This window comes from Suricata suricatta, chromosome 2, assembly GCF_006229205.1.
Source record: "Suricata suricatta isolate VVHF042 chromosome 2, meerkat_22Aug2017_6uvM2_HiC, whole genome shotgun sequence".
Taxonomy (NCBI): domain Eukaryota; kingdom Metazoa; phylum Chordata; class Mammalia; order Carnivora; family Herpestidae; genus Suricata; species Suricata suricatta.
This window is the reverse complement of record NC_043701.1, coordinates 185798868-185809741: the sequence shown is the minus strand read 5'-3', so window position 1 is coordinate 185809741 and position 10874 is coordinate 185798868. Positions and strand designations below refer to the sequence as shown.

Sequence of the window (10874 nt, the reverse complement as noted above, 5' to 3'; positions counted from 1 at the left end):
AGAACAAAGCTGGGTACTCACACCGCCTGCAGTCGAGACTTACCGCAAAGCGGCAATAATCCCCAGAGATCCGCTGGCGTCAGGATGGACAGAGCAGAGAACCCAACGGCAGACCCACATTCAGGTTGTCGGGTGGTTTAGACAAAGGTGCCCTTCGACGGGAAAGAGTCATCTTTTCAACAGACCGAGCTGGGACCAGCTGGGTATCCACATGGAACCGAGCAGACGAACTAAGTATGGGTCATAGACCCACACACAAATGCTAGAGCCATAATACTTCCAGAAACCCACAAGGATATTTCTGAGACCTTGGAGCAGGCCTGGATTTCTTGGAGAGGAGGACACCAAAAACACCACCCACAAATGAAAAAAAAATGGTAAGTTGCACTTTATCAAAATTAAGAGGCCCGACGCCCATCATGAGAACGGAGAGTGTAAAGGGGCTGCGGTTTGTGCACACGGTAAATTCCGCTCCGCAGTAGGAACAGCGTGGCTCCGTCTCAGAGACTCGGTGCCAAGTGACAGAAGCCCGCCACAAGCAGCGTAGACGTCCAAGTCCACGCAGTCGGCGTTCTGGAAGGCAGCTGGGCTCCAGGCCAACAGGACGGCCGCACCTGCCCCGCCTGGGCAGGGGGCGACTGAGCCCCGGGAGCAGGGCGGCGGGTGTGTCTGCAGGGAGAGAGACAGCTCACGTCCTGACTGTGCAGGGTTAGGTGGGTGCACACACTTGTTACAACGTGTGCAAGAACCTGTTCAACACAGGTGGGTTTCGCTGTACAAAAACCGCACCTCAAGGCTGAGCTTGAATCCTCGGCAAAGGAAATGAATCAGTGGTAATGCTTACCTTCACCGATGAGGTCTCATGCAGAAAACATAAACCCAAATCCTCTGCGATCAGAAAGTCGGTTTCAAACTCATTTGTTGGCATAACCTGAGCTGAAATAAGCCAAATTAGGGTCCTTGTGTGCTGGCCTAAGGCGATAATCCACGTGTGTGTTTCTGAAATATTGAAACACGTGGGACCGGGGCTGGATATGGGGCTCCTCCCCGGGCACGGCCGTCCTGCCCCTGTACATGGGACACGCAGCCTGTCATCCTTAAGAATCCAGGGGGGATTGGGGCGCCTGGGGGCTCAGTTGGTTAAGTATCTGCCTCTTGATTTTGGCTCAGGTCATGATCTCATGGTTTGTGACTTTAAGCCCCACATTGGGCTCTGTGCTGACAGTGTGGAGCCTGCTTGGGATCATCTCTCTCCCTCTCTCTCTGCCACTTCCCTGCTTGTGCTCTCTCCCTCTCTGCCCTTCCCACTCTCTCTCAAAAAAAAAAAAAAAAAAAAGAAGGAACCAAGGGGGAAATTCTGAATTCTAGAAGTAGAAGTTTGGGTTTGTTTTAATGTTTATTTTGAGAGGGGTCAGGGGAGTGTGGGTGGGTGATGGGCAGAGAGAGAGAGAGAGAGAGAGAGAGAGAACCCCAAGCAGCTCCGCGTCAGCTCAGAGCCTGACTCGAGGCTCGATCCCACCAACTCATGATCCACCCTGATCATGACCTGAGCCGAAATCAAGCAGACGTCTGACAGACAGGGCCACCCAGGGGCTCCGAGACCCCATCCTACTAAATTATTATATCACTCTGAGCAGTGGCCTGTCCGAAATCAGACCTCAGCACTTATACACGCAGAATATTTCTGGCGAAATGATTTCCGGGTGATGTGGGCTTGGGCGGGTCCTCCTTGGCAGCTTGCTGTCCCAGCACTAGTTCCCTTGTTCTAGAGGAAACTCGCAGAAATCCCACGGTGGCACGGTCAGGGCCAACGCTGGCCGGGGGCTCCGAGCTGGACGTAGTCTGTCACTGCAGGACTGAGTGTCAGACACGGGCTCTTCTGGCAGGAGCAGGTCCATGACAGCCCCGGGTGAAAGGGGGGCCAGCACTGAGGCACCTGCCTCCTAGGACCCTTCACTCGCAGGCCTGGGCCGGGCATGAGGGCGGCGGGAGATGGCGAGGGAGAATGGGGGGGGCCTCGAGGAGCAGGAGCAGGGAGAGGAGGCAAGGCCCGGATGGCCGGGGGGGGGGGGCGGGGACGCAGGGGGCAGAGGCTTGGCTGGCCCTCCACCCTGGACAGAGGGAAACCCCAGCTGGGGGGGGGGGTGCCAAGGCACCAGAGCAAGCAGGTCACAGAGCGGCAGCAGCGTCCATCCGTCCAGGTGACAGGAGGCAAGCACCCTGCCCAGACAGGGGTCAGACGTGTCCACTGGTCACATCAGCCTGTTCCTGGCACGATCCAGGCGGGGCCCACCGACCGGTCGAATCAGGGGTCTGTTGGCCCTTCAAGCAAGTCCTCGGGGAAGACGGGCGTCTCCTCCCGCTCTGGGACCTCGTGTTGAACAAGGCGGGCGTCTGCGCACATCTGTCTCGTTATCCAGCCCTGAGCCACTTTGACTCTATTTTAGAGCTGGTTTTTTTTAGTTTAAAAACAGAAAGAGACAGAAGAAAAACAAAGAGTTGGTCACTACACCCTCTGAAATCGTTTTTCACACATTTGAGGGCAATTACACATCGCTGCTGGAGCGCCTGCTGGGGCTGACCGTCGCCCTGGCTGCTCCCTGGTGCGGGTCATTCTCTTACGGGGCTCCGGGCCACCAGCCCCCGCCCCTGTCACAAATGCAATGTGCTTTCAAGTCTCTTCCTATTTAAGATAGTTACTTACTTCTAGCCGGGAATCCCTTATGAAACAGCTCCCGTTGTGAAAGCAGCGATGGCGGGGGTGCGTGATCCAGTCAGCCAGAAACACCTCCTCACTCCTACACCAACTGCTCTCACTCACCCTTTGTGCATAATGAAGGATGATTCAAGTCCAAGGAGAAAAATTAGTAAAAATCAAATATTTATTTCCCGGTTACAGCTACGCATTTATTTTTGCCTCCTCAACTAAACAGGAACATATAGCTAGTAATGTTAAGAGAATACTAATCTTATATAATACTTTCTTTTGTTTGGTAGGAATTATTTATTATCTTTTTAACTATAAAATTAAAATATGTGGGGTGCCTGCGTGGCTCAGTTGGTTAAGTGTCCAACTTCAGCTCAGGTCATGATCTCACAGTTGGTGAGTTCAAGCCCTGAGTCAGGCTCTGTGCTGACAGCTCAGAGTCTGGAACCTGCTTCAGATTCTGTGTCTTCCTCTCTCTCGGCCTCTCCCCTGTTCATGCTCTGTCTCTCTCTCAAAAATAAATAAAACATAAGAAAATTTAAAAATTAAATTAAATTAAAATATGTTGGTCTCAAATCAAGTCTTTCTGCTAATGCAAGGATTCCTATACATCCTTCAGTGCGTTTCCTTGTTTTTCAAAAAATGTGATACTTACTTCTTAAATGTATTTCTGGGTATTCTAATCTTTCGTGCTGTCATTAGGAACATGACAATCTTCTCACCCGTATTTCACAGTAGTGTGGTTTGCGAACAGAAATGCTACTTCATCTAAATGTACACTTAACATTTAAAACCTGGTTTTTTTCTCTGCAATGACTTACTAGACATTCTCTTGGATTTTTCAAGCAAGCAATCACATTAACAAGTTTGAAATTAACGTTTTACTGCTATTCAAAGCTAAGTTAAGATATGCCTGAAAATGAAACGTAAGTGACAGATTTTTTTCAAACCACAAACAGATTTAATTAAACTGTTTAGTTTTTGAAATATGAGTCAAGTGAAATATTTACTTTATGACGTGTCCTGTCACAATTATTTAAATGATGTGCCTGGAAGGGCGAACCATTTCAAGCAGTTCACTGGAAGGAAGCCGCCCTCCCCCCGAAAGCAGGCAGAGCCCTGCCCGGGAGGGTCCCACGCCACCGGAGTTTTCGCAGCCACGTGGGCTCCCCGAGGCTGGCAGGAGCCCGTGACCCCCAGTCCAGCTGCAGAACCACAGGGGCCCTGTGACCCGCTCGGCGGCCCGGACCCCACCCTTCGACCTTGATGTGGCTCTAGGAGCCACTCCTGCAGCGCTTGGGTTCATCAGCAGAGCCATGAAGACTCAAGGCCGGCTCAGCAGCTGCAGCTCCCGCCTCTTCCAGCCCCAGCCCAGGAAACAAACCAGACAGGAGCCCCTGGCATTCTGGGAAATAAAGACTGGGCCCCCGCCCCCACCCTCACCCCCGACCTGGTACTCAGAACCTTCTGGACGCGCTTCTCTCTGCAGACGCGAGACCTCAGAGCACGCACGCTTCTCCTGCTCCCTGGCCGGGGTTCCCAGCACCCCTCTTCCTCCATCGGGGCACCCCGGCCAGCAGCGCCTTGGCAAGGACACAGGAGGGGAGGCTGCACCTGGAGAGGGACGACACAGACCCGGCCCAGGGCAAACTGGGGCGGCAGGGCCGGCTGGGGGCGGGGTGGGTGTCCCAGAGCTCAGAGACGGAGCTGCAGAATGCGCACTCGGCCACACTTCTGAACACACAGGCGATTCAGGGAAAGCCGTGGTCCTGGTTCCAGGCAAACCACTGTCCCTTCGGCAAGGCCCTCAGCTGGGTCCTCACCCAGGCTGCAGCCCGCAGGCAGCGGTCCCTGGGCCGACCCCATCGCCCCCAGGGTGAGCCGAGCCCTTGTCTGCTTGGGAAAGGGTCAGAACTCCTGACACCACGGACGCACACAGGACTGTGTTCTCCCACTGACCCAGGAGAGACAGGGACATGGACCTGACCTCTTGCCCGCCTGTCCCTCGGAGTCCGTGGGGCTCCTCCCTGGCCCGGCGGCAGGGCTGCTCAGCTGATCTGGAGCACCCACCTCCTTTCCTTGGCCAGCGTCCTGAACAGGAGTGGAGCCAGCACGGGGCCCCCTCTGCACTGCCGGCTGGGGGCCCTCGGGGGTCCTGGAGGCACCGGGCCCCCTGCCCACTCCCTGAGTGTGGGAAGGAGGCGTATTCACTCCCCCTTTCCTCCAGGCCAGCCAGACTCCCCTGTCCTTGGGGACCCCTTGCCCCTCGTCTGCTACTTCCACGGGCTGTGCAGGGTCCACGGGGCTTGGCTGCCCATGCTTGAGGGTGGGGGGTGGGCAGCAAGCTGTGGGACAAGATGGACTGGAGCCCCTTCCAGCAGCTTCCGCACGTGCAGAGAGACAGAGAGAGGGGGCCCGGGCCGGGTGCCCTGATGGCGTCTGAGCCCTGCCTGCGGCCCCAGGCCCGGCGGCGAGAGCCGGCCCCACTCTGGGTCTGCCGCCCTGGACCGCCCCCACAAGCCAGCCCCGGGACAGTGACACGCTGTCTATCCCTCTGCAGGGGACACACGCACGGGAGCACGGAGACCGCGACGGCATCGCTCTGGGGCTTCTCCAGGTGACCCGGTCAGGCTGGCAGGGGGCGGGGGGAAAACACCAATATTAGTCAGGTGTGTCAGGAAATATGAGACCAGAAACAAAACCTTCACAAGAAGAGAATGTGAGCCAAAGGAGGGGACCTGCTTCGTGGGGGAGCCGCACCGGTGGGGGCATCGGCTAAGTGCCCTTGGGGCATCCCCTGGGTGTGGGCTGGTGGTGGGGTGGAGAACGTGCCCAGGCCTGCAGGGCGAGGGAGGGCAGCCTTCGAGTGCCATGATGACCCAGCCCAGGGCCGGAAGGATGGGAAGAGATGTCCTTCCTGCCTGGACCCACATGGAGGTCAGAGCAGAGCGGACAGGGCTGGGGTAGATGCAGCGCGAGCATCTGTTCCTACCGCCAGGATCCTGACCTTGCTGTCCAGCCCTAAGATTGGGGGGGAGGGGCCCTCACCCATGGCCGCACAGGGTGAGCTGGGTCCCAGGGTCACCAGGCTCTGCAGGGGAGGGCAAGGCTTCGCCCCTGCTGGGAAGCAGCCTCCGGGGTCAGCCTCCCTGGGGTGGTGGGGTTTCCTGCAGAGAGGGCTGGAAAGGGGTTTCTGCTCACCGTAGATGGCACAAGACAGTCATGAGTTTACTCTGGGAACTGATTTCAGAACCGTCCTTTCCCTGCAGACTGTTCTGCCAGGAAACACCAGAGTCAGGGCACTGTCATAGGGCAGACCTGGGAGCGTGCCAGGACATGGGTGTGGGTGGCCTGCCCCACGGCGCTCGCCTCCCGGCAGCCACACTGGCCCCTGCCCCTGCGTACCTGGCAGAAACCCACCCCCCTCCCCGGCCAGGCGACTTCTGAGGGGACCCGCCCCCCCAGCCAATGGGGCCACGCCCCCTCGCTGTGACCTGGGCTCACATGGAGCTGCCCTCTCCGAGGCTCTCCACGGCAACTCTCCGTCCCGGCTCTGAGTTCCTCTCGCCAGCGCCAGGCCCCATCAACATGCTCTTCACTGAGTCATAGGAGGGACCTCCCTGAGCTCCCAGTGGGCATGGCCACTCTCTCCTTCCCGGCAGGCCCAGGCTCGGCCCAGCAGCAGGGGCCCTGAGGCCTCAGGCCCTGCACCCAGGGGTGCTCGCAAGGGCCAGGGAGTCCAGGCCCTGGGGCAGAGAAGAGAGCAGAGGACAGGCTCTGGGCTGGCAGCACCAGGCACCCGGACCGCGCAGCGGGGCGCAGAGAGAGCAGGCTCAGAAGGCGACCTGGAAGGACCCGGCTGTGGTCAGCCCGGAAGCCGCAGAGTTGTGGGGGTTGGGGGGAAGGGGAAGCTAACTGGCATCAACCAGGGGCCACCCACCCTTTGCCTCTAGCCCTCGTCCTCGAGGGTCACGGGCCCCAGGGCGGGAGGGGGACAGGGAGGGATGACTGGCGCAGGACCCAGCGGCTTGCAGATGCTCGGCCACCCTGCTGAGGCTCTCAGGCCCCAACTGGTTCTTGGCAGAGAGCTGGTCAGGCCTACACAGACCCTCCCGGAGCCCCGCTCCAGCCTGGGTGCCCAGCTGGCCTGAGTGTGGTTAGGCTGACCCCGCCCACTCTAAACCAGCTTCAGGTGTCATCACCTGCAGGCACCTGGGGAGCCTCCTCGGTGCCGCCTGGGCACAACTGTGACCTGCACGGTTAGGGGCTCATGCTCACCGTTGCCCCGGAGGGCAGCTCACCTGTTGCCTGCACCTGCAGAAACTCAGGGCCCCCCGCCTGTCCCGGCCAGCTTTGGGGGCCCCGAGGGGCACCGGGGAGCCCCGTGGACTCCACTCTGAAGCCCAGAGGCAGTCTCGTCCGCTTTCCCGTGGCGGGAGGGCAGACGGGACATGTGCTGAGGGACACGGCCCTCGGGGGAAGGAGCCCTGGGTGGGGACATGAAGGCTCGCCTGGCAGCCTGGCTCCTGAGTGAAGGGCAAGATCCCCATTCAGGGGCGTCTGAGAGGCTGTTCACAAGGAACAGGGTCCTGGCCTGGTGGGGTGGGCCTCCGGGCGTGGCCCTGAGCTCCAGTGTGACCTCGGCACACAGCTGTTTCCCCACCTGCGGAGTGCGGCAGGATAGCAGGGTCGGCCCCCAGGGCCGTTCTGAGGACAGCAGCGTGCAGGTAAGGACCGCGGCCAGGGTCGGGCCCGGGGCCCCGGGGCTCGGTGAGGACGGCCCGGTCTGAGTTCACTGCCGTGCAAATGCCGTGAGGGAGCGGCCGCTGCGCACACAGCCTCGGGTCCACACACAGGAAAGTCACCTGACTTTCAAAACATGAGCATCGCAACCCAAAGTTACATAGAAAGGAGAAGCGCTTTCTGGCTGAACGCCCTCCTGAAGCCCGGCGCGCGGCCGGCAGCCGTGCAGGGCCAACCGCCTCTAACCTCGGGGAAGGCTCCAGGCTATTTTAAGCGCCGACTTACAAAGTAAAAGCAGCTGTGAAGTGAAAAGTTTTAGGAACATTTCCATTTCCTGGAGTGAGGGAAGGAGAGCCTGGCCCGGGGGCCCGAAACAGAAGCCTCTGCTGGCAGAGCCGGGCGCCCAGGCCCCCAGCAGCCCCGAGCCCGCCCGCGTGGGGCACGGCGCGTCCAGGCCTCAGGCAGGCAGCCTGGTCTGGCGGGCTTTGTGAGCACCGAGTTAGTTTCGGTGATTCATCGGTGGGGGTGCTGGGCAAAGGCCGAGGTGGGCGTGACCACAGGCGGGGACTCAGCCAGGAGAGGAGGCCTGCCCCTCCTGCCCGACCCTCCTGAGACCGGCCCAACAGCCGCCGCTGGGGTCCAGGCCAGAGGCCTCATTGGGCCCCGGAGAACCTTCTAGCATTCCCCTGCTGCCCAAGGCACCTGCCCGGAGCCTGCTAATGGGATTCAGGGAGCGGAAGGGAATGAGACCACACAGCACAGGGCGGAATGCACCCCAGCTCCCGGCAGCTCCTGCCCCCCGCCCCCGGGAACAGCCCTGGGCTGGGGTGATGTCCGAGGACTGAGCTAGGACCGCCTCAGACAAATGGCCTCGGTGAAGACAGAGGTTTATTTCCATGGCAGGGGCGGTTTGCAGCCCCTCCGGAGAGCCCACCAGCTGCTTCCTCGCCCAGCCCAGGGAGAGGGGCTGCCCACGTGCCCAGGCTGCCCTGGGGGTTCTGCAGGACCCAGGGTCCAACACCAGGGTGTCCACCTGGCCGGAGGCCTGCTGTTGCCTCTGGACTGGGCCTGCCCCACCCCCCAGACCTGGGTTGGGGGGGGGCCCCGCAGGAAGTGGTCTGCGTCCTTAGTCTCCCTCTCCCTCCCTCTCTCTCTCTCCCTCTCTCTCTTTCTCTCTCTCTCTCTCTCTCTCTCTCTCTCTCTCTCTCTCTCTGTGGCCTTCACCCCAAGTGTGCAGGGCTCAGTGGTGGCCTGGCCGTATCCAGCCTCAATAGGGCTGGACGTCTAGACATAGACCACAGGGCTCAGCGTGGGGGCGCCTCCCAGAGGAGACCCAGCAAGAGTGTGCAGATGCGGGCGGCGCTGAGGGTCCTTTCTCTGGGGTCTGCGGGGTTCTGACAGCTGCAAACACAAAGTCCCCCCGGCAGTGCTCACAAAGGGATGCCAAACAGGTGGGATCCCACCCATGGAGACAGCTTGGGGTCCTTGAAGGTCTCTTCAAGGTCCCTGCCTCCAGCCCCGGGCTTACCCTATTTAGGCCTGACTGTTAGCTTCTTGACTCTTATGGGGAGCAGGCCCTTTGCCAAGCAACCCTCTGTCCCACCTTGACCCAGAGTGCTCACAACAGCCTGGACATCGTCCGCTCCAAGGACCTGGGCCCTATCCTGGGGAAGGACGCACAGCCCACTGCGCCATCACAAGCACCTACCACATTCTTAAGATCTGTTCCCCTCAGGCCACAGGAGGGGAGGGAGGTTCCCAGGCTTAGCAAGGGCCAAGGGGAGGCGGGAAGGAGGGAGAAGGGAGGAGGGGAGAAGAGGGAGGGGAAGGAAAGGGATGAGGGAGCAGGGGGAGGGAGGGAGGGAAGGAAAGGGGGAGGAAACTCTGGTAAGTGAAAGGGAACACAGCCATCCCAGGGCTCTGGTCTCAAATCGGAATGTCTAAAGGCAGCTCACGCACTCCAGTGGGAAGGTCTGCCTACACCTCAGCACGTCCTGTTGGTGCCCTCCTGCTCCCCAGGCTGCTGTGCAAAGCTTCCCTCCCCCCATCCCGAGTTCTGGGGAAATGCAACACTGCCCCTCCCCTCTGAGTTCTGGGGAAGCCCAGCCACCCACCCCCGGGGGCCCTGGGTCCCTGCACAGCCACAGGCCCAGCCAGCGGGGGTGGGGATGGCCCAGACCTGCACCCGAACAGGGCAGCGAGGGGATGCTGTTGTGAACCGCGCCCTGGAGCGGAGGCCGAGATGACGCCCCTCACTGGCCCGGAGGGCTCTGTCTGCCCTGCTGTTTACCCTTCCCTGTGCCATCTGCCCGGCTGAGAGGGCCGGGGGGCCAAGCCTGGCCGGGCGGCGTCAATGTCTCCTTGTCTGCCTCTCGTCACCCCAAATCAGAGGCCTCCTCTTAAAGGTCGGCTTTTTACTTGGAGCAAAAAGATAAATGTGAGGTTTAATTCTCTCCTTAGGGCGGGGTGGGCAAGGGGGAGTGACAGCCCTGCCCCATCTCCCCCCAGCCCTGTCACCCCCACTCTAACCTGCACTCGCCCCGGGGCAGGGGCCCCCCTCCTGAGGGGTTTACTCAGCCAGGGCCCCATGCACACCTCTGTCCCCGGCAGGGTGGCACCCAGTGGCCGTCAATCAGCTGGCATCGCGGTGGCACGTGGCTTCCCTGGTCCTGGCGCTGGGCAGCTCACGTGGGGTGCTGTCTGTGTCAGGTCACGCCCGTGCCCATCCCCCAGGCTCCAGCTGCAGGCCAGGGCACGGCCCAGGTGGCCAGGCCGAGGGACTCAGGGCTGTGGGGGCAGGACCCCTGGGAAGCGGTGCTGCCAGAGCACCGGCCGGGAATCGGGGGCAGGATCCCCGCTTGCCCTCCGGCTTCTCGGGCAATTGAGCGCAGTTGGTGGCATACTTGGATGGCAGTTGGAGGGGACATTGGCGCGTGGCTGCCCTGGGATGTGACGTCGGCAGCAATGTGCTGCGGCAGCTTCCGGCCCCTGCAACTTGTCCTCCCCGCTGAGCCCGGGGTCCAGCAGCTCAGGTCACTGGCCCCGCCCCAGCGTGACCCACATGTGACAGGCTCACCCCGGCTCTTGGGTCAGTCACTTGTCCGCACCCCTGCAGATCACACCCGGCTCCCTGCAGAACGGCCCCCTGCGTGCCGAGGGGACCTCCTGGGAGCGTTGGCTGGTGACGAGACAGCTGTGCGCAGACCTGAGAAGTGGGTGCTCAGGGTCACAGTCGTGGAGACCTCAGAGGGCCCCCTGTCCCCTGAGGTGCCAGGCAGCCACCGGCTTGCGGCCTTGCAGCCCACAGATTTGTTTTTCAGCAGGAAAAGGCTCATCTTTGTAATAAGTTCTGGGAGGGGACATGGAAATGGTTTCTTCTCTCCGAATGTAAAAGGGCCTTTCCAGATGCCCTGCGGGGGGCGGG

At 60.5% G+C, this 10874-nt stretch overlaps 1 protein-coding gene and 1 long non-coding RNA gene across 2 annotated transcripts; both read right to left on the bottom strand.

Moving 5' to 3' along the window:
* Positions 1 to 364: 364 nt before the first annotated feature.
* LOC115274109 lies at positions 365 to 2999 on the bottom strand. The gene is made up of 5 exons (XR_003901096.1): positions 2705 to 2999; positions 2157 to 2449; positions 1658 to 1848; positions 845 to 936; positions 365 to 669 (listed from the first exon to the last, which is right to left on the bottom strand). It is a non-coding gene; the product is annotated as an uncharacterized LOC115274109 (long non-coding RNA).
* A 1207-nt stretch (positions 3000 to 4206) lies between these two features.
* On the bottom strand, positions 4207 to 6284 carry LOC115276646 (translation initiation factor IF-2-like). Its single transcript, XM_029920701.1, has 5 exons — positions 6212 to 6284; positions 5909 to 5977; positions 5281 to 5338; positions 4695 to 4891; positions 4207 to 4321 (listed from the first exon to the last, which is right to left on the bottom strand). The coding sequence occupies exons 2-5, from the start codon at positions 5929 to 5931 to the stop codon at positions 4207 to 4209; spliced, it is 393 nt and encodes a 130-aa protein (XP_029776561.1). The 5' UTR covers positions 5932 to 5977; positions 6212 to 6284.
* Positions 6285 to 10874: the final 4590 nt, after the last annotated feature.

Coding starts and splice junctions, on each gene's coding strand:
- LOC115276646 (XM_029920701.1), bottom strand. CDS start 5,931: ATGACTGTCTTGTGCCATCTACG. Junction 5,339..5,908: donor ACTGTCTTGTGCCATCTACG/GTGAGCAGAAAC, acceptor GCCCCCTGCCAG/CCTGACCGGGTCACCTGGAG. Junction 4,322..4,694: donor GAGGGACAGGCGGGCAAGAG/GTCAGGTCCATG, acceptor GTCCCTCTCCAG/GTGCAGCCTCCCCTCCTGTG.